Source organism: Sphaeramia orbicularis, chromosome 12 (assembly GCF_902148855.1).
Source record: "Sphaeramia orbicularis chromosome 12, fSphaOr1.1, whole genome shotgun sequence".
In the NCBI taxonomy this organism is placed as follows: domain Eukaryota; kingdom Metazoa; phylum Chordata; class Actinopteri; order Kurtiformes; family Apogonidae; genus Sphaeramia; species Sphaeramia orbicularis.
This window is the reverse complement of record NC_043968.1, coordinates 42,173,186-42,196,706: the sequence shown is the minus strand read 5'-3', so window position 1 is coordinate 42,196,706 and position 23,521 is coordinate 42,173,186. Positions and strand designations below refer to the sequence as shown.

At 41.0% G+C, this 23,521-nt stretch overlaps 2 protein-coding genes across 2 annotated transcripts in view; one reads left to right on the top strand and one right to left on the bottom strand.

Moving 5' to 3' along the window:
* Nucleotides 1-23,521, top strand: part of snd1 (staphylococcal nuclease and tudor domain containing 1) — a 180,898-nt gene that overhangs the window by 78,395 nt on the left and 78,982 nt on the right. The gene's annotated exons all lie outside the window — the stretch shown is intronic.
* Nucleotides 874-6,046, bottom strand: lrrc4.1 (leucine rich repeat containing 4.1). Its single transcript, XM_030150985.1, has one exon. The coding sequence runs from the start codon at nt 4,297-4,299 to the stop codon at nt 1,435-1,437; it is 2,865 nt and encodes a 954-aa protein (XP_030006845.1). The 5' UTR covers nt 4,300-6,046; the 3' UTR covers nt 874-1,434.

The following is a 23,521-nucleotide window of genomic DNA, read 5'->3' as shown; positions in this document are numbered from 1 at the left end:
TTTTTCAAACATGCCAGTAAACCTTACTCATCTTCTTGTCTATTCCTCGTGCTATGATTTCCAGAAACAACCTTGCCCGTGTTTCCAAGATATGCTGCTAACCAGTACATATGGATTTTATATGTTGTATTTCCTTGTTAAGTAGAGGTTACATTATGATTGAAAAGGGCTATTGCCATAGATGAAAAATGCCTAGTTAACCACAAGACCCAAAAGCATTTGTAACCATAAAATGCCCACACTATGATTGATGAAGGCACAACAGCTGGCATTGCAATGAAAAGTAAAATTAGGATCTATATTTTTTGGCCAAGTGCAAGAGAGTGTTACCACCCCATACAGCATATCACCTAAATTTATCACCTCTTTTTACACTCATTAGATGCATAATGATTTATACCAGTTTGTGATGGAGAATAAGAACAATATCAGCTTGAAACAATAAAGAAGCGTTTTGTAATGAGCTTCTCAATTCACACTGATGAACTAACACAGATCTTTCTGATAACACTTCATTTGTACACATTTATTTTACAAACCCTTTCTTCATTTTTTTTAACATCATGTTGCTTATGATCAGCCACACCTTCATAAGACATCATTACTGGTGAAGTGTAATAAAAGCTGAACAAATTCTTCCTTTATATGTAAATAATGTAATACCAAGGAATAATAAAATTGAGGTGTTAAAATGTGTAAAAATCACCATCGACTTCTGCACTGTGATTCATTCTGCCTGAGTCATTCAGCACACTTAGGGTTAAAGTATAGCTGCAGCGTCTTACTGCAGTGTCTAAAGCGTTTGGCTGATCGTTACAGTATACTCCATGAGAAGAAGAAAAGGGGGGAAAAAACATCTCTCGCTAATACTTCTGTGTTTTCTTCAAAAAATCCTTTTTATTGCATTTATAACATTTGGCACAGTACAAATTCTTGGTGCTTTTACAAGATAAACCTGTAAAGATCGACACTGACCTTTTTTCGGTTTTGTTAAAGAAAGGCTTCTCTGTATAAATATTTTTTTCTTATCACTGCATTCTCTGTACCATGGTGTAAAAATCACACAGAATGCCCCCTTTAAAACAAGCCTTTCCTAATTTGTCAAAGTCAAGACAGCATCTTAAACAACTCAGTTTTAAATAGAAGTTACAAGTTAGAAAATAGTTTCAATTTCTTTTAATATATGTTTCTCTATCACCAGCCCATGGTAGTAGTTTTAATTTGTCCATATATATATTTATATATATATATATATTTATATATATTTATAAGCATGTACAACAAGAAATCATCAGTCTTTTTAAGTTTGCACTCTGTACAAAAAAGTAGTTCCTGTCCTTTTTCGTTGTGCATTCTATTGCATGATTTTATGAAGAAAGGCCCAAGGAGGGCGTGGGAAAAGGGGAAAAGCATGGGATCGTTCTGGGGAGCCCATTAAATCTGAGTCTCCTGTACTTTCTCCTTGTTGTGAGTTTTTATGACAAAGGGTTCAGCCATAGCTGTGATGGTGCTGGGCAAGGTTCGAGGCAGAGAGTTCCCAACATTGTTGTCTGTCCATTTAGCTCCATGGCCACTTGGTTTATAGGTGTTATATTTGGGCTTAAGAGTGCTGTAGTCCACTTTATGAGGGCTGTAGTCCATTTTGTGTGGACTGTAATCAAGTTTAGGTCTCTGAGTATGGGGACTAAAGTCAGACTTGAAGGCGCTGTAATCAGCTTTGTAGGGGCTGAAATCAGTCTTGAAGGCGCTGTAATCAGTTGCAGTCTTATGGGGAGTGTAAGGGTCCTTGGGTTTGTAAGTAATGTCAGTTTTAGATCTCTGGGCACTGTAGTCTGTTTTCAGTTTAGGCTGAGTGCTATAGTCAGGCTTAAATGGGCTATAATCAGTTTTCGGTCTTGGGTGAGTGCCAAAGTCAGGCTTGAATGGACTATAATCAGCCCTAGGTTTAGGCTGGGTGTTGTAGTCTGATTTTAATGGGCTATAGTCATGTTTTGGTTTTGGTTGAGTACTGTAATCTCTTTTGAATGGACTGAAGTCAGATTTCTGTCTTGGATGAGTGCTGTAATCTGTCTTGAAAGGGCTGTAGTCTGTTTTAGTTTTAGGATGAGTGCCAAAGTCTGGTTTAAATGGGCTGTATTCTGCTTTAGGCTTGTGAGTGTTATAGTCCTGTCTAAATGGGCTGTAGTCAGGCTTTGGTCTATGAAGGCTAAAATCTGGTGTAGATTTGTGAGTGCTGTAATCTGGGATGGATTTGTGGCTACTGAAGTCCATATTCGGATTATACGTGGTATACTCCGCCTTGGGCTTGTGAAGGGTGAAATCAGGCTGGGGTTTGTACTCAGCCTTGGGTTTGTGGAAACTGTAGTCAGTTTTGTGGCTGATAAAATCCAGTTTGTGTATGCTGTTATGGTCCCGGATTTCAGGCAATGTTAGAGCCGCCTCTTGAGCTGCAGAAGCTGGTGGTGGAAGGTCCTCCTCATCAACCTGGATGATCTCCACTGTGCGGGCAGCTGCCACTGTGCTCCTCTGCTGGTGGCGCTTTCTCAGTTTGTAGAAGGCTATGAGCATGACAGCAGCCAGTAGTGTTACTGCCACAAAGCAGCCTATGATAATCTTGGTGGTCTTCATCACTTCATCCAAGCTAGGCCCAGACTTGCCTGGCTTGCCAGTGACACCTTTGATTCCTGGCACAACAGATGTCTTGGCTGCACCTGGTGGGCTGTCAGTACTTTGAAGCAGTACAGTTGGTGTGGAGATGAAGACTGGCTGAAACACTGATGGAGAAGCAGTTGTGGTAGTTGTCCCCAGGCCTGCCCCTCCTCCTCCAGCTGCCCCAGCTCCAGCTGCAGCAGCTGTGGTTGTGGTAGTTTTAGGTTTGGGCATTTCTGTGGTTGGTCCCAATACCTCTACAGTCACTGTGGTGAAATAACTCAAATTAGATGTATTGAGCTCAGCTGCACTCACATTGAGGTAGGCTGAGGCGTTGGAATTGCCAGCTGCATTGGACACCATGCAGGTGTAAGTGCCTGTGTCGGCTACCAAGACATTTGAGAAATTGAGGGTACCATCATTAAGGACTGATATTCTTAGGTGACTAGAGGCATGTGTCAAGATAGTCCCATTGGGTAGGAGCCAGCGCACTGAAGACATTGGGGCTGTGCGGCAACGAAGCTCGGCCACTCGTCCTGCTGAGATATTCAAGTCCCTTGGGGCATCAGCAATGAATGGCGCAGAACACTGGGCTGCAGCACCTTCACCTCTGTCAACTTCAACCAGCTGCCGACCTCTCATGCTGGCAGGTGAGTGACAGCGTCCGCAGCAAGTTGAGTTTGTTGGGATGTATTCCCTTAGCCAGCGTGCTAACCATACAGCCTCACAGCCACAGTTCCATGGGTTATGGTGGAGATGGAGCTCCACTAAGTACCTGAGCGGGGAGAACAGATCATGTGGCACAGAGCTCAGATTATTATGGGCGAGATTAAGCTCCACCAATGAGGAAAGGTCATCAAAGGCATTGCGCTCTATCACTGTGATTTGTGAGTTCATCACCCATAACTTTTTGAGTGAGCGCAGGCCTTTGAAGGAGCCTGGCTTTATCTGTGGGAAGAGATTTTCAGAGATCTCAAGTTCCTCCAGGCCTTTGAGGGGACTTAGGTTTGGCATATCACCTTTAATGTTGCACATGCCCAGGTTGAGGTACTTGAGGTTTTGTAGGCCCTCAAAAGCTCCTTCTGAGATGTACTCCAGTTTCCTTAACTCTCCTAGGTCCAGTCGCATGAGGGAGGGCACCCTGTTGAAGGCATAGGAGGGGATGCTCTCAATGGGGTTGTTCCTTAGCCACAGTTCTCGTAGTTTAGACAGGTATTCAAAAGCCCCACTGGGTACCACTGTCAGCCGGTTGTCAAACAACTCCAATGTGTTGAGACTGGTAAGTCCATTAAACGCGCCCACCTCAATCTGCCGTATGGCATTTCGCCCAAGCTGGAGCACCTCAAGGTGGTGCAGGTGGCGGAAGGAGTCAGCCTGCACCGCCTCGATGGCGTTTTCCATTAGATTGAGATGTCGCGTGTTGGCAGGAATGCCAGGGGGTACACGTGTGAGACCGCGTCGGGTGCACACCACTTTCCCCTGCTGATTACTGCAGGAACACTGCGGTGGACAGCCCTGGGGTCCTTGAGACACCGCCGCCCCCGCCAAGGCCAGGGAGGCGCTGCTCCACGCTCGCGCCATCAGGAAGACTACACAGAGCAGGGCGGCTTTCCTGGCGCGATGCACAGCTACCCGCCCCAGGAGACTCATGATGTGGCACGTTCATAATTCAGCATCATCTGGGGGGGAGGATGGGGGTGTTGGGGATGTCGTTTAGGGGCTTTGGGAACAGGAAAAGTAGCTGGTCGGTTGTTGGTAGTTTTATAGGAACCAGAGTTAAGTGGTTAAGGTAACTGAATAGGACAAAAAGAATTGTGGGTTTGGGGTGCTTACTTATGGGCTAGAGGACTTGACCTATCCTCAGTTAAGCACTGCTTTTATTTCCATGAGCTGTGCTCTGGGACAGAAGGAGATGGAGGACAGAAAGAGCTGGCTTTTCTGACATATGTGTATATGAAGGACATGGTGATAAATTAAGCAACCAACACTGTATTACATGACAGGAGGGAGGCTAGTGTGTTACAAACTGATACAAAGAGGGGTGGAAACACTAGACACCTACCTCAAGTTAATATTACAGGTCCTTGAACTGAGATATATAGCTTTCCTCCTTTTGCAATCACAAAGAGTTGTGGTGTTCACATCAGATGTATGTATATCCCGAGAGCAGCAAAGAAAGCCTTTAAATATCTGCTTTTTTCAAAACAGGTATCAGTGCCAAAGAGCTTAACCAAGATGAGCCCTTTTGTAAATCCACACATCCAAATAGAAAGGCCCTTTGTGAATGTTTTGTTTTTTCCTTCCTTGTTTAATCGGAAAAAAGAGGAAAAAAAAAAGAAAGAAAAATCAGAAAGATTGTAGATAGGAATCCAGTCAGGCTCCCAAAGCAGCAGTGCCTCCGTGCTCACTTCTTGCTGTCGGCTCCTCTTCTCTTGCTTGTCCTTGGAATCCGACAGTTGATCCCCCTGCTAGACACCTTACACAGGTCTCCATAGTACAGGCGACCATGCAAACACGCACAATTTTTTGTGCGCCAAATGCCAAGGCAGAAAAGACAAAAAAAGCGGTAGGTGGGGGTGGGATTGCTGAAGGTTGAACGAAAATTCCACAGTCCTTTCCAGTGTTCTTTGCCTTTTGTTTGCAGTGGTTAGGAGAAAAGGTTGACAAGCCAGGAAAAAAACAGACCCCCTCCTCTGTGTATTCCTCTGTTCACTTTTTAGCGGTCAATCACTTGGTCAGTCTCATAGCTCTTCTTCCTCCTTCTTTCCCCTTACCTCCTATCTCAATGTGGCGTCGTGTCCACTTGGATTTCTTAATTTTTTTCCTTTATCTCTCCCAGAGAGCTTCGTCGGGGGTTGAAAAGACAAGGCGACACAGACTGCTTTGATTAGTGTCTTCTTCCCTTAACTAGCCACATGCTCTATCCTCAGAAGCCGCGGTGGCAACAGCAGCATTTGCAAGCACACACACACCATCCCTGCAAAGCACACAGCAGCCGTAGCAAGCACACACAGCAGCAGCTGCAGCCTGCCTCCCGTGCACTTCCCAATAATCCGTCAATTTCTTCAGAGGGGGAGTGAGGTGGGGGATGGAAGGGGGTGCTGAGAGGAGTGGGGGTGTTGTAGCCTGGTTGATCGAGGAGGGTAAGAGGGAGGAGGGGTGGTGCGCAGTTTCTCCTTCCTCTCTCCGGCTTGTTTCTTTTTCGTCTTGTTTTCCAGTTTTTTTCCTCCTCTCCTCGTGGCGATCAGCACCCACTCGCTAATATAGCGCCCTACTGGGGAGAGGACCAAGACAGGGAAGGCAAGCGCTGGGCAAGCACAGCTTACAGGCGTGACGTTAACAGTAGCGTCGATGTGGAAAGGATCCGTTGTAGCAGCAAAAGATAGAGCGTGCGCTGGCTTGGATCTCTCTCTCTCTCTCTCTCTCTCTCTCTCTCTCTCGCTCTCTCTCACTCACTCAAATGCTCTCTCCCTCTTTCTCTCTCTCTCTCCCCCTCTCCCTCCCTCTCTGTCTCTCTCTTTCTCTCTCTCCCTCCCTCCCTCTCTCTCTGTCTCTCTCTCTCTTTCACACACACTCCCCTTTCTCCCCATCTCCGCAGTGTCCTGAGGTAGTTTGGTGAGCTCAAAGCACTCAGACCTTTTTAGAGATCTACCTCTTCACAAACCAGTTTGCTCTTGCTGTCTTCAGTTCTCTTTTTTTCTGTGCTCATAGCACAGTTTTTTGGGGCTTTCTGGGGCTTTGTGTGGCTTCGAGGTATAGACAGACTGAAGAGCAAGAAGCAGAGACAGACAGTGGCATCCACTCAGTAACCAAATTTTAACCCCTCCTTTGCAGCAATAAAAGTGCAGCCCAGTCTGGTAATGCCACATAGTATTGGCTGTGGTGACAGCTATGGTGGTAAAGGTATCAAGACAAACGCCATGTCTGTGTGCTTCTTTCTCTCTACTTATCTAGACCCCCCCCACCCCCACACACCACCATCACCATCACCACCACCACCACCACCACCACACACACACACACACACACACACACGCACACACACATTATCTTCTCCATACTCTCTCACTTTTCTTGTTTTGTCCTTTAGAGGAAAATAAAGGAACATGAATGGACTGCTGACGCATCCTGCTTGGAGCAGTGCTTTGGTTTGATGCAGTGTGTTTTGTGCATTAACTCCCTCCACCCTTACCCTCTTGGTGTCTTTCCCTCTCTGTCTACTCTGTGCCATCACTTTGGCAATCTGCTTTATCTCTTGAAACCCATATTTTACTTGATCTATTTTTGTCACTGTATTAGTGCATCTCTAAATTTCCTCTTTAGCGGTATTATTTGCACAAAGTGCAATCTATATCAATTTCATTCCTAGCTGTCAACAAAAATACATATTAAGTTATGATTGATTATATCTGATTACAGCATTTCATCTAAAATACTGTATGTTTGATAGACAGAATTGGAGAAATGAGGTGTTAAAGTGTGAGAATTGGTCCACTTAAATTCTAAATCATAATATGACAAAAAGAAGTCTTCAGCCCTGTGACTGCACCTCTACTTTTTCGCCCACTTTTTTCATCTTCTCTCCATTTTCTCTGTCATTGCATGTACTTAGAGCATTCTAAACTGGCAGGCCGTAACCCTCAATTTAAGCACAAACTGTCGCTCCAGGAAGCACAGTCATAAAGGTCATGCTAAGGAAGGCAAAATGGGAGACAACAAGACATGCTTTACCTTTCTACTGCAGGAGAAGAGGCAAAGCAAATGCACCCATCACCCCCTTATCTTCAGTGATTTGTAAAAGTCTCATGTTCATTAAACTAGGAACCAGTGTCTATAATTGATGGTTGGTAAAGCTAGCTGTGACAGCGCTGCTAGGTATGTGTGTATGTTTGTGTCCGAGCTAGAGAGTAAGCGTGTGAAAGAGAGGGAGGAAGGAGAGAAAGCACGCCAGCTAGAAAAGGTCACACTGCCTGTAGCGCGGTACGTTATTCCCACCGGCACAGGAGTATAGAGCCAACTTCTATATTATACACACACATGCACACACACGTTCTCCTTGACTTCACTGCAGTTGAATACGAATGGGCTTCAATGAAGCACATGTAACAGTAAGGTGCCAGCCACAGGAGTATAGAAGGGATTTTCCCTATGTCAAGAAAGAGGCTATTTCCTTTCCTTTCCATAGGGATTCCCCAGCACTGCAACTATGTAGAGGGTTATATCGCAGGTATGCTGCACCAACCAGTCTGTTGGCTAAATGGAAGGATGGAGGCATATTTTCAAAAACACTAGATGTATTTTGTAGTTTCGCAGTTTGCAGCAAATGTGACGCTAAAAACCACATCAACATTTATTGATCACTAGACAGTTAAGCTATCTCCAAATGCATCCTGAGTGAATACTGATGAAAATCAAATGGGAGAATGGTCTGCTTTCTACCTCTGCATGTTTTGTTTGTGTGTCAGGTGTTGCCTCTGCACACCTGTCTATGAATAGTGCCACCATTTGAAAAGCAAGTCACTCACAATGAGTTCAGGTTGTGTTTTACCCACCCAGTGTAGTGCATCCCACTCCACTGACCCATTACATGACCAGCCCTGCCAGGGCAGCAGTCCTGCCTTGGCCCTCATCCCATATATTTCTTTCTTTCCTGCCTGTTCTATGCTCAGTTCATTTTGTCTCTGGACACCCTACTTTTTCATCATCAATTGAGCTTAGGTTATAACCTGCCAAACCACGTAATGCATCACTGACCAAAATTAGTCAACCTCTTGTGTTAGATTCAGTTCCTGACATGGAATGGCCACAATAATTTGGTAGTAAGCCAAACCTTTTGATTATGGCCAGGTACACTGCACGTGTGAGCACATGTATGCAAAGAGGTGAACCAGAGAAACATATTTGAATGTAGTGGTATTTTTAGGGATGTGCTTTGTAGTTTTTTTAGTCTGACTAAACTCCTGAACTTGGAAAATATTTCAACATTGACGCTTTACCTGTATATTCATGTCTAATAGTTCTGCTACATGAACAGTGTAAAGAAGACTATGTTGACAAGTGAAGTGCTGTCAGTCCTTACGTCCAGAACTTGTTGACTGATGATGCTTGATGAGTTGTCAGATATGTGGGACCTTCACGCTGTCGTGCCAGCCCCCTGCCCCATCTGTGTGACCCCTGCTCTTCTATTTTACTCTAGGCTCTGTAGAGCAACCCCTTGTACCAGGCCAGGAGGGCACTGGGTGTAGTTTCAGGGTACTGCTCGACCTACTTTGTGTGGTTTGTCAGTCAGTCAGCCAGTTCGTTCGAGGGGTATATGCAAACAGTACAGAACTCATCCCCTAGGGTGAGTGGAAGCAAATCTGGGCTGCAGCCAGTCACATGTAGGTCAACAGCCTGTGTCTCTTTGCATGTGTGTGTGCGTGTCAGTATTTCCATTTGGGTGAATGGCCTGCAGTATGGTATAGTAGCAGTGACAATCAGATTCAGCCAATGTACAGTCAAATGATAGATCTAATGATAATGTCATTGCCTCTGCCATTGCCAGGATCAAGAATTAACAGTATGGGCACTTGGGCAATCTGCATGTGGCTTTCATTGTGTGTGAGGTGAAAAAGACTGATACATTTTCTCAAGGAGACAAAAGACACACTATTTTTGGAGTTGTCTTGTGCTTTGAGAGATATTACAAATTTTAGGCATTTATGTGTGTGTGAGCTTGTCCTCTAAGTTTGCAGTAACATCCCAGTCGTCATCTGCGCACCAGTTACCTGCCTTTTTAATAAGGTCAAACTTTACAATGCTGACTAGACATGAATGATTGCAATGTGACAATCAACAATTTAAGAGAAATTCAACAACTGTTAATTATTCTGCTTTAGAGGTGACCTCTGTAACATGAACAAAACCAATAGAAACAGAGCTTGAGAAACATTACTGCTTATTTACTCTTCATTTTGTCACGATTTATGCTGTCAAAACCGTTAAATGTGTTTCTGGTGGAATGGCACGTCTGAGAGCAACAATGATCATTAGTAAGCCACAAGTTTGATAGTTCTCCTTTAAGGACCACAATGGGAGTCATTTCTCCATCCATCATTCATTACAGGTTTACAGTGTAAAAGGAAGTTTTCATCTTCTGATACACAGTTTATTTTCAGGACAAATTTGCGACTCCACACCAGAATGATCCTATTATTATCCTAACACACAGTGCAATCAACTGCATGCATAGCAGGTAGCAGGGCACTGGGGTAAAAAAAAAAAAAAAAAAAATGTAGTGGCACACAAGAAACAAAATGAACATCTTTAAACCAACACTAACAAATACCTAGACACCCATCGTAATGTTCCACACCTTTGGTACAGCTCTGAAAACTTAATTAAATACTCTTCAACATCAAAATTTAATGGTAACCTGTATGATGTGTGTACTTCTCACGCATATGAGCTGCTCTGTGTTTTTCCTGACATTAAGTCATCATGATAGAATTTTTTTCCAGCCTCTTATACCTCGGTCACATATGCCCTTACGAACAATGGGTTTGTACGAATCTCCCAGTTCCTATGGAATCTGGAGTTCACAGACATTTGTGGAGGGAGCATTAGTTTCTCACAGCCACCTTACGAAGTTGGTACAGCTGCCATTCAAATTCCAAGAACAACTTGAGGCCTTCGTGAGAAAATGACATGATTTTTCTGTCATACCATGTCTGCAGAGTTGTCACATTCTTCGTAAGGGTGCCTTGAAACCTTGCTACATCATACGTATGGTCATTTCACCAATTTTTTTGATGTAAGTTTGCCGTACAGCACCCCTATGTGCAACTCATGGCACTCTCAAGTTGTTGGTAGGAGGATCTTACGCTTTTTTGGAATATTTAGATTGGTATATATATACAGTGGCTGTGTACTGTCTTAAAAATTCTGTCGTAATCATTGCATTCAAGATGGCAATAATGCCCACAAGACTGAAACTTCTACAGCTGCAAGATGAAGAAGAGGAAGATCAAGTGGTTTGGCTGCTGTTTTGGTCCGGCAGCAGCAGAAGAAGATGCAGAGAAGACGGAGACATTGGTGGGTGCAGCCATGGATACAAAGGTGGCACCTCTACGGACAGTACGATACAGTGAGCCTAACACTTGACTCATTACTACCCTCTAGTTATTTTTCCGTATGTAACAGAATAAAGTAATAAGGTAGAAGTTTTAGGAACACTGATATAAGAAGCAGGCGACACGGTGGTGCAGTGGTTAGCACTCATGCCTCACAGCAAGAAGGTCCTGGGTTCGATTCCAACACCAGTCGACGGGGGGTGGGACCTTTCTGTGTGGAGTTTGCATGTTCTCCCTGTGTCTGCGTGGATTCTCTCCAGGTACTCCGGTTTCCTCCCACCATCCAAAGACATGCACTGATAGGTTAATTGGTTAATCTAAATTGCCCATAGGTGTGAATGTAAGAGTGATTGTTTGTCTCTATATATCAGCCCTGCGATGAACTGGCGACTTGTCCAGGGTGTACCCCGCCTTCGCCCCTATGTAGCTGGGATAGGCTCCGAGCGACCCCCATGACCCTAGTGAGGATAAAGTGGGTTCAGATAATGAATGATATATGAAGCAATGTGATGTCAAGTCAAATGATTTAAAGATGACCTGGCATGTGTTTTATGTGTTCGGTAACATGTGCTGTCCATGGTGCTGAATTACACACTCCTGTAGAGAAGATGTGAGGAAAATACTGACCTGCACTATTAAACATACTAAAAATTAGGAGTCATAATAAGACATCAAATGAAGACATCTGAAGTAGAAGGTATAAGAATAAAACCAAGATACACGAGAATAATAGAGGGAACTAGACGTTAAAAACACTAACCTCCCCTCACCAAATGCCTAACCCTAACCAGATTTGAACCATCATCATCATTCTTCACTGCTATAATCCAGACATTCTCTCCATCACCCTTATTCTCATCATCCTGTGGACTCTGCATTATCTCCCTCCAGGTTTTGTGTTGTTTCTTCATGTTTATTTTTCTGTTAATAAAACACTTTACTCCCTTTAGCACCGCACATGAGTCCAGTCATTCACTCAGTCTTGACAATTTGTATTCGACCCCATCTAAGAACGCCATGAATGCCACACAAATGACGTACTACTGCCTATTACGAACACCATACATCCACCTTTAGAAAAGCATGTGAATCTCTGTCTGTACGCCCGTTCATGTAAGGGGCCCTTAAAGAGAATGTAATGTGTTCTTACAATTTATTTGTGTCAACTGTAGGAACATGGGGTTCTGGAATGGCTTCCTGATCTTTAATAATCCATAAATGTCATGCCTTGTTCTTAGGTTGTTCCTAAGGCATTTGTTAGAGCACCCTACGAAAGGGGATTTCGTAGCGTGTTCATAGAAAGTCTTACACAAGATGGTCCACCTGGCTACAAACTTAGGAACAGTCTACAAACTCTCCATTCTTGTAAGGTCGTACGAAACAGTCCATAAATGGGTGTTCGTAGCCGTTTGTAAGGGCATTTCTGACCGAGGCATTAATAACTCTTCAACCTGTGAAGCGGAGTTGGTTTAAAATCTGCGATTAGTACAATGCTTTGTGTTGGTGTTATATGCTGATATGTTTTTTCTATGAAAACAATTTTGTAGATTTAATACAGTCTACTGTCATACTCAAACCCCTAATGTCAGCAATTTACAGCCTGAAAATATTAAGAGAAACCAAAAATAAGCATGGTCCTCAGATATCAGCGTAATGCCATCATCATCTCTTGTAATGATGATAAAATGATATGAAAATACAGATGGTTGACCAAGCCTAATGCTGACCTTGAGGTAAAGATCGTGCTACATACACTTCTTTCCCATTTTCATTTCAATTTCCAGGAATTAATTCTGCAAGAGATTATATACACGCACACACACACACACACACTCACACACACACACACACACACACACACACACACAGAATTGCTGCTATCAATGTCCCAGTAAAAGCTTAAACTGCTTGGTAGGGATTTTTCAGTTTATCGCTTATCAAATCACACAGACACACACACACACACACATATGCCAGTGTATCAAGAGATTATAATAGGGAATAGGGTATATTAGTGGCTTTCGTCTGGATGGCTAAGTTGAATGTGCATTAGTGTTTCATCCCCAAACCTGCTCAATCTCACCAACCTTTTTTTTTCTTTTTATTATTATTAATCTCGTGTGGCCTTCTGTGACTCAATGCATTATGGTAATTCTAAAAACATTTTTCATGTCTTTTCATAGTTGTCATTTTTTACAAGATCTTTTTTTCCCCAAAACATCACTTTCTTCTTTCTTAATACCCTCTCTCTCCTCCTTCAAGTTCTTACTTAATACCTTTTTCCATTTGCGTTCTATTTGCAGGCCACCCTTGAGTTAATTGTTTGTTCATTCAGCATATGCTTTAGTGTCTGACAATGTGGAGGGCATGCATTGTTTGACCTCAAATGGAGGCAATACCAGGCCAAGGCAACTGAAGGCATACAGTAAAAGATGAGTGTTTTCACTCCTTTTTTCATCTCGTCGTGTTTTCGTCAGTGTTATTCAGCTTGAGCTTTGCTAGCAGCCATTGTCTCCAGACTAATAGGCTTCATTATGTTGAGCTGCGTTCATACTGGCTGCCAGAGTAGGGATTAGTCCTAACGCTGTGTTAGCTGGAAGCAGAAGAAAGCTACTGCTAGGTTAGCTCTGTTAACCCAGGCAGCATGAGCCAAGAGAGCTTGATATGGAGGATACTTAATTTGTGTAAAAATTGGACTGTCTTGTAATTGATTAAAAAATGTTATTATTATTATTATTTATATTATATTGTATGTTATTTATATATTATTATTAATTATTATTCAGATTTTGAATAAACTAGCAGTGACAACTACTTTTAAGTGTTTGATCAAATCATGGCTTTATTTTCCTATATATTATATGTGCTACACATAATTCCCATTTTTGCTTTCTCTTATATATTTTTTTCTCACCATATGCTAATGCTCCCCATGTCTTACCCTGGCCATGTCATTGGTTGGCTGCTTTCATTAGGATTCATGGAGCATCCCTGTTTGTGCGTACATCACAATGTTGCCTTGCCAACTGCCAGGCCATAGGAAATGGATGTCTCTTTCTCTGAGCAATGTGAAGGTAAAAACATAGTAATTCACCACGGAGGGAGCAGCTAAATCTTGCAGACTTTCAGCTCCTTGGGAGCAAAGATGTGGTCTTCATTCAGATCTTTCCCTCCTCTTGTTTTGCTTTTATATAATTTGCTTTGTATAATACATTTCCTTGTGAGCTGTAACTTTGCAACAATATGTGTTTTAATAGTTTGCTAATTGTTTTTTCAGGATCAATTATAAGCATGAACACTTACATATTATGTTGTAAAAATGTCTTACCTGCCTTTGATAGTTTTATTACTCTAAAAGATCTCAGGAGTACATCTCTCCTCAGATATTAAAATAAAGTCTTTACTTTACCTGTAGGCCATCCCATAACAAACATCTCCAGGATGATGAATAAATTTACCTTCCTCACAGAAGCCTCTCATCTCACATACTCAAACACGCCACCTTTATTTATTGTCCCACTACGATGCCTCCGGTGTTCAAATATTTCCTTTTTCTTTACAATCGCAGAGGTAATGACCTTCTTTGCTGTGTCATTTCGCTGAGACTATTAATCCCTGAATCTCCATCAGACTCCATGTAGAGGAGGATTAGCCATACAGAGGCCTGTTACCTTGTAGACCTAGAGCCAGAAAAATGAATGCAAAAGCTTTTTGTCTGTGTACATTCCACCTGGCCACACCTAGATTAAGGCATAACTGCCCAGCAGAGGACTGTGTGTGTCTGTGTGCTCTCTTGCCATTTCTATCCTTCTGTTTCATGTCTGTGTATTTGTAAGTCTGCTTATTTTTCATAGCTTTTTACCTTGCTGCAGAATATGAGTACAGATTATATTGCACACTGCTTTCCAATGACTTTCTAGTGTTAGAAAGCAGAATCGAGCAGGGAGGTTTTCTAATATGTTTCCAATTTGGATTTCATTACTGATAGTTGCCTGTCTACCTTATCTCCCCCTCAGTGGGAGCTTAATAATGTGAAACACACATCCGCATGCCATTCAAGTATGCTTTAAGAACATATTAAGAGTTATAGTTATGATATAGGCTTATTCATGTGACAGTTTAAATGTATGTATGTGCTTGCAGAAAATGTGTGTAGATGAGCTGCTTTTGGTTTGTCTCTTCTCAGAATCTACTTCTAAACCTGTTATTCATTATTCTATGCAACTGCCTGTTTTTCTCCTCCACTTTTTTTGTGAAGCCAAGCTAAGTGCATCTAATCTAACAGAGAAGCCAGCACAGCAGAAAATGTTTTTGCGATGATTTACCTGCAGCCTCAAATAATACAAGACTTAAGCAAGTGTCCACACAAGGATACTGGGGTCAGTGAGCAGTATGGAGGGCTGGGCATTTAGTACCGAAAAGAAATACTATATGTGACATTCAGAGTGGGTGTTTGGGGTGAAGGCAAAAGCAAATGAACATGTAAATGGAATTTGGGTCAAAGGGAGAGTGCCCTCAGCACCCATACACACACACACACACGCACACACACGCCCTATGCTAACCTCGCCCTCACTTTACCACCAGGCCCCACGACCTTGCTTAAATGTGTTTTCCGTAGCAGTACAATCAGGGATATCCCCTGGAGGGCCTGTGGCTGGGGCCAGCAGGGTCCTGGCTATGAGAGGAGGAGGGAAAAAGCAGCAGGCAGCACTTTCTAAATTGAAGTCAATAACACAGCAGTCCATTCTATCACAGCCAGTCCTCCCACACAGCCCGCGTACAGTCAATAAGGAGAGCTGAGGGTAGGATGTCGATTGAGTTCTCCAAAGTACCACTACGTATGGCAACATGTGTTTGTGTGGGTGAACTCACGTTAGGGGGGGTGGGGGATTGTGTGAATAGAGGTGTGGCAACAAGGTTGTACATCTCATAAACTTAAAAAAAATACATTTGTAACTGACCTGAAAAGGATAAAAAAAAAAAAAAAAAGCTATAAAAACATTGGGAACGGAACACTTTAACAATCTTAATGAAATTCCCTGATCCTGCTAAAAGGCAGTGCTTTACTTCTACATCTACCCCATGTATTAAATCGAGCAAATGCAGACACATGCACACACAGCCTTATTTTGTCTTTAATCCCTTTTCACATGTTAGCACTTCTACATAGCTTTGGGGGATTAAAACCGGTATGGCTGGGCTACCCTGAGCAGTGGTAGGAAAGGAAATTAGTGCCTGGTAGAGTGTAGACATCCAACTGACATGAGTTTAGCTGTGTGTTGATGCATGTGCCATCAGCTTGTATACTTTTACTTTGAATTTGATGATGACTATGCAGTTGTTACCAGTACAACCACACAGCATGAGACAAGTATGAGTTTTTTGGGAGCACACACTTTTAATTGAGCCAGGCTTAGATTAAGGATAAACACAGTTGCAGGGCTGTGTGGTTACGATTTTAGAATTATGCTCATAATTTTACACAGATTTATTGTAAAAGCTAATTTCTGTATCATTCCCTTTACATGACCAGTTTTTAAGCCCTTGTATATAAATGCCAGAAGCAGCATGCACCATTTTTTTTTACATGCATATATGTGTAAATAACTAATTGAGAAATACTGTCATTTTTTTAATTTTTATTTTTCTGATGTAACCTTACTGTCTGAATAAGGCTGCAAACACGTGCACATATACGAAGCTACTCTTCATCTATAGGATTCTCCTAGTCAAATATGCACATAATTAAGATCTTCTGCATTTTCACAACAACTTAAAGGATCACCCTTGCATTTCATATCTTGTGTATCCCATGTGTTTTATCTACACCATACTTCTTGCATTTTGTTTTTTCCTGTTCTATATTTTAGTGGTCGATGCTGCATACATATTGTTTGCTACCAGTCCTCCTACTTATACAGACTGTATTTTCTGCCAGTAGTCTCACTGATGGCATTTGTCGAGGTCACTTGCTCCCTACTTGTGTTTATTGGTGTGTGTCCTATTTTTTTTTTTTTTTTTTTCCCATAATGATCCCTCACCCCCCCACAAGCGCACACACAAACACACATAGGATTGGCTTGACACATGGATGAACAGTGGTAATTTCCCAAGGCAGACATTGATTTCACTTTCATTTTCCTGCCACTCATTGTTTGACATCATGCTGAAAATGATGATTTTGAAACCTCTGGCTGTATTTCAATGAGTCATTTGGCCATTTTTCATCCAGGATAATTTCAAATTATTGGGTCATAATATGAAGAAGTAAATTAAGGAAAAAGCTTGGAAGTGGATTAGCATTTGTTTTTAAAGTGCTGCCTTATAGCTCATATTCAAACTGCTCATCTTTTGCATAAAATAGACTAAATAGTTTTTTTTTTTTTTTGTTCACTTACCTTTCAAAGTGGCATATATTACATGCTAATAAAATTAACTAAACATAATTACTATGAAAAACCTTATTTTTTGCTGCAACTATCACTAATCAGACATTAATAATGAACCTGTGCCATTGCTACAGTAGATATCAGTATTACTGTATATATTCTGCTCCTCTGTGATTACAAAGCAGTGTGATTATATGCTTTTACAGGTCAATATACTCATATTGTTTGAACAGTTTTGCGAACCAAAGTACTTTTTTTTTTTCATGAACTGCTATTTATTTATCCTTGTTACCATCACTGTTTTGCCATTCTTGTTAGTGGCTCCACTGTGCACAGGAAATGACAGAAAATTGATGAAACTGAAGAGACACATTGCTTTGAGTTTTCTTTTGATGAAGCAATTGAGCCACCTGCTTATTCATTCAGTGGGAATTTCATGAGATAACAGCCTTTGGGCACAGGCTTTTACCTCTGAAAAGGTGTTCCTTTGGGTATTAAAGCAGAAAGTCTGGGCAGCATAAGTGTGTAGCTGGCCACGAGATTGTTGTCACTTATAACTCTGTGATACAGTAGTGGGGTGTCTGCTTTTGCCTGTGGCCACATTGTTGAAATTGAATTTAATGAGAATGTGTGTGCCATGCGACTGTTATCCATCGTATTTGGAAGCGCAATTGTCACATCACACACCTGATAGTGTTAAAACACCTCCTGCAGGACATAGTGCATTTTGAGCCAGATTTATCAAGCACAGAGGCACATACTGCCTGCATTCTTTTCTTTAAAACAAACAATTACACACTTATGTACAAAGGCTTCAGTCTTCACCAAACTGGCTTAGTCATTGCACTAACCTGCACATTATAGAGTTGTATCTTACCTAAGATCTTATCTGCAGTGCTAACAGACAAAAAAAAAGCAATGTTATAATAGATGAGAAAATCTGTAACCATAGTGACAGTACATGCCAGAGCTGACCACAGTACCCTGAAGAACTTGTACTGGAATTTTACATGACAAAAGGCAGTGCTTTTAAACACTCAACATGATATTGGATGTACACCAGAGTTGTGACATTGTTGGGTTAAGAACATGTTGGCTGCATTTAGTTCATGTGCCCGAGGAATGATTCAACCTTGTATTGTATTGAGTTATTTTACAGTGGATTGGGCTTTGCAGCTTTGGTCTTCTGCGCACATTCATCCCAATCCTTTCCATGAGGTGAAATAACTGTTGAGAATGCTGTAAAAAGAAAAAGCAGAATACTGACATTGTTGACCAACTCATCAGTGTTCTTATTGTAATGGAACCAGGCTTTAAAGGGAACATGGCACGAGCTTTAGTATAGTATTGCAAATATTTTTGTCTTTATTTCATGTCATTCATTCAGTTCTTAATATGTACATACATGTACATACATATTTCAAACATAAATATTTCATGAAATGTATTTCAGATATTTTAAGTGTAATAGATTAATGACTTAAGCAAATATATATATGGGTGCTTCTATGAAACTGGTCCCTAAATACAGGACATGGGGGCTAAAAATTCAAACCAGATGTAGGCTAGACTAATGTTATAAAGTAAGTTTGGATGCACTTTGGGTCTATTTTAAAAATAAATACTTATTGAGATAAAAGAAAGTATTTTTCAGATAACACACATTTTTATATTATTTTAAATTATATTTAATACAAAAATCACAGTAACACTGTCAAAAGGCCACGAAAATTACGCACTACTATTTTTTTGAATATCTCTTTATTCTCTCACAGGAACATTTTGGGAATTGAATTAATTATGCAAGGCAGAGTGTTTCACAAAAATGACCACAGTTGCAAAATCATTTGGGATTTATATGCGTTTAACTGGGCAGGTTCTGCATGTAACACAAGTGGACACAAGGGGTTACATACAAAACCTGGAATGCGACTGAGATTTGTGAAAAACCCACATGTCTGGATTAGAAAAACCACTAGGATCATCAAATTTAACACAGTGTCTTTATTTATAGCACTATATAAGACCATTTTAAGCCATGTGGTCCAGATCAGACACTGACACCTAGGTAGCTTTTCATGTCCCAATTTTGGTCCTATTTTTGGCCCCAATGTTTTAATGAAAATTCATTAATTTTCGGATGGCTCAGATCAAGAGTATAATTTTTTTTTGCGTTTATCTTAGGTCATCATTAGGTACATTCTGGTGGGAAATATGCCTTATTATTGGGTCTGAAAAAAGCTGGCAAAGTGCCAGGTACCAAAATGTATCAAGTTTCATAGAAGCACCCATATTTAAAATGTTTATTTCCATCTTTACATTTCCATCTCTTTCTGTCTGTGCTGATTCTCCACTCGGTGCTTGTCTTCTCTATGGTAGAACTGATCAACAGCATCTGTGTTTCTGCATTCTTTAGGGGAATGAGGGGAGGGAACACAAATATTACTTTTTGTCATTTCTGGCCACTTTTTGGTTTTCTCTGTTCTTCCTCCCATCCTGTACTTTTCTACTTTCATGTTTCTCCCTCCCTTTTCCTCTCAATTTTATACCACAAATGTTACACCCGTTTTTCTCCCTTGTCTCCTCATTATGGAGGTGTTTGGAGGCCCAGGTTTGTTTTTGACGCTGATTTTTTTTTTTTTCTCTCTCTCTCTCTTTTCCCAGAATGGTAAGAAAATAAATACATAGAAAAGGGATGATTGTAACAAAGTCACAGAGAAAAATGGCAATAAAGAAATGGTGTAATATGCAAGGGCTTTTGTGCTGGATCACCTGTATTACAAATAATTGGTAGCAGTGAATATATATGGGTTTCCTGCATGAGAAAAATAAATGCAGCAGCATCTGAGACTGAAATACTCAAATGTGCTTCAAGAGGGTTGGTTTAAGTATTAGTTTCCTGTGGGTAAAATCTATGAGAGATGGCAAATCATGCTTTACTGTGACTTGACATTTGCAGTCCAGTAACGGACTAAACACATGGTTCTGAAGACGGCACTTGATTCATTTTCTTGTTCCTTTGCTTCTTCACACGAGCACACCTCATTCCCCTATCTAATTTGTTGATCACCAGTTAACTCTTTAGTAATTGAAGATGGGGCAAGGTTGAATACAACTGCAAAAACTGAACAATGATTATATGATGATTTGTCTCAAGAGGCTTTCTCTTTGTAAATATCTTGTGTCGTCAACTGGGTCAGATCATTATGTTCTATAATATGATGTCTGACTAACTGTTGGCATGAAATATTAATTTTACCTGGCTATAATATGCTCTCTTAGTGCCCATCCTAGTTGCAATACAAGTTCTTTGTACATAATTTTCCATTTAAAATCTGGAGTCATATATTGCTAGATCTGTTCCTTTATGTCATCCCACAGAAATATAAGGCTACATCCTACAGTAGTACATTTTCATTCTAAAACAGCATTTCAAAAAGATAAACTGTTGCTATCCAGACAATTCCTTTAGCAAAGTTGAATTACTATTGCAACACTGCAACATGCCTGCAGTGCATGTTTTATGAACGGAGAGGTAATACAGCCAGTAGACATAAAAATTGTCACAAATAGCTTGAATAACTGTTGGGCCACAATGAATGCAGTCAGTATCATGATAAAAAGCAGAATTTAACTGCACCACAGCTGCTAAAACAGGCAACAAGGACCCATGTCGAATTGCCAGCTGGTAGTCATGGCTGAGTTCCTGTTAACGTTCCAAACTGATCACATGACAGAATTCCAACAAATCAGACAGAAAGGGATTGTGTACATCATTGTTTCCGAAGTCTCCTTTTACCTGTTTGTTCACCCACGTTACACAACCCCATAGTTTACAAATTGAAACGTTAGGAGTATTGTGTGTCTGGATTTTAGGGTTCCTAAGTAATGTGATGGTAGTGTCAATGGCTACAGTAACTGAATGTTGCCATGGTATCAAAGATGTTTGCTCTCATGTAATACTTAAAGTCACTTGAGTTATTTAAGCATGTTGTTAAACTGTTACTGTTCTAAGGTAGCCTGGGGCTCTCTGTGTTAAGTAAAGTGGAAAATCACATCTAGCCTCCACCCCTATTTATCTAGGCCTATATGTATAATCCTGCTGATAGCCAGACAAACAAATGGAAGCAAAAATTTAAAATAAATAAATAAAAACAAATATTTGGCAGAGTAACATTTTTCCTATCTGTTGGACTTGAAGCACATCCAGCCTGGAATATTGACTCTTTATTGTACTACTAGTATAAAGCAACATCAAGTACCTCTTCACTAGCTCATCTCTACCACTTTTCCAACACTCAAACTTCAACCCATGCCTAACGACACTCCAACCAGCCCAGTAACTCTGCAGAGCCTCTCATTTTGACAAGCACAAAGAAATTGACAAAAAGCCATGTTGAAAAATGCCTCTGTCGACTCTTTTCCTCCCCTTTCTTCTCCCCCTCATTCTCTCACTCTGTCAGCACAGGCAGGGTCTGGGAGGACAGAAATGGCTTTTTGAGTGACACAGGCTGGCTATGCCATTTGCCGTGTCAACTGGTGAAAGAGGATAGAAAAGGAGGTGGAGACAAATGATGATGGCCTTGCCATGATTGTCCTGTGGCCCTTTCACCCGCCATCTTTTCCCCTTGAGATCATTGAAGTCCAAGTAGTGCAGCTACAAAGCCAGAAGGTGCACAAATACTTTCCACGGCCGAGTGGAAGTTGTTTTTTCTTTTGAGAGAATGCTTGTGTTTAGGTGTTGGCTCGGTCTCCTATACTGTAGCAGCATGTGAGATGTGTTGTGAACATGGAGGAAAAACATTATCTCAGCGACTGTATGTGTCTTAGCTAATTTGGAGGGTTCTTCGCAATTTCTTTCTTGGGAATACTGTCCTGAAGGGAGTGAAAAGGAATCTAATTGTTTGAGTCATTTAGTATTGATGCTATATTGATGCTGTCAGTCACTCTCCTCATTCTCCTGTCTTTTACAAGCGTCCATCTGGGTTTCGTTTCTGTCCTCATCCGTTATCACTGCCAGCGCGCTGAAATGTCCATCAAATATGTTTCTCAGGTATTATGACTATCTATGGTGCACCACAATAGTTTTGTCATAGCATCCACTGTATTGTACATATTTAAAATTTCATTATGGAATCTTAAATCGATTCATAAAGCCTGTGGCAAGTGAAGTACAAGTGAGGAAATCGTACTGTAGTTTTAGATATCTATAAAGGGACGTGATTCAAATTGAATTGATTATTATATTGTTACCTCCCATGCAGCCACAGTCATATAGGGTGAATTGATGAACAGTTATATTTGAAAATAATTTGCTAGTGAATGCTTTGCACCATATAAACTGAGATAATCATCATTGGTCTGATATTGGCATTTTTCTTTCCCTCACCAAATGGCTGTCTGAAGCCCCTGGCAACAACATTCAGATGATGACGCATGTTTTTTGTATAGTGCAAAGCTGAAAATATCTGGTACATCTGAAATTGCTCACAATATCCACTAATAAGTAGCTGATTAGTGTATAATTTTTGTCAAATTATTCTGTTGTTGTATTTTATGAATGAAATAGAGCAGAGCTGAATGCCTCAGAATGTATACTGTTGCCATGGTGATAAGCATTGAAATCACATACTTTGGATGCTTCTTTTTCTTTTTTCACAAAAAGGAAAAGGAAAAAGTTTTCATTACCTCATAAATTCCCAGTAGCCAATGAATTAATAGTCATTTAATAGTAGTTTGTTATTGTCAGCCAAGGACATTTAATTTTAGTGATTGTTTTGTGCATCAGAGCTCTCATCTAACATTACCAATAGTGACACTGCCAATTATTTTCCACTTGGAAACTGCCCTCCATCCTACAACAAATCTGCATGAAATTGTAAAAATCTTCAGCCTAGCAAAGCACACAGAGCAGCATCAGGCTGTTTATGTAGAAAGAAAAAGTAGCTGCTCTGATAATGCAATAGCATGTGGCTTTTTCATTCTTCTTTGGTCTTACATTATGTATCTTAAGTGCTTTTAAGACTGATAGGCAAGCAAATGCAGTTTACGTCATGAGTTTGATCAGTACTGCACTTACCATTGAAATATCAAAAACACAATCTTCACCTTCAGCTTTTTTCCTTCTCTTTACAGGGGAATATTTTCTATTCCCGTTAAGTACACGAAATCCATAATAAAGCACTGCACTTTCTACTTTCCCATTTTTGGTTACTGTTGCACTGCCCAGTGACTGTAAAATAACAGTTAGGTCTTACTGGTCATATAATCAGGTAGACTGTACTGTATGTGTAAATGGATCCGTGGCAAAGCAAGTCTGTTATTTTAAGGGGTAATGTGCCTTAATGCCCTCTGCAATCATTCTGAACA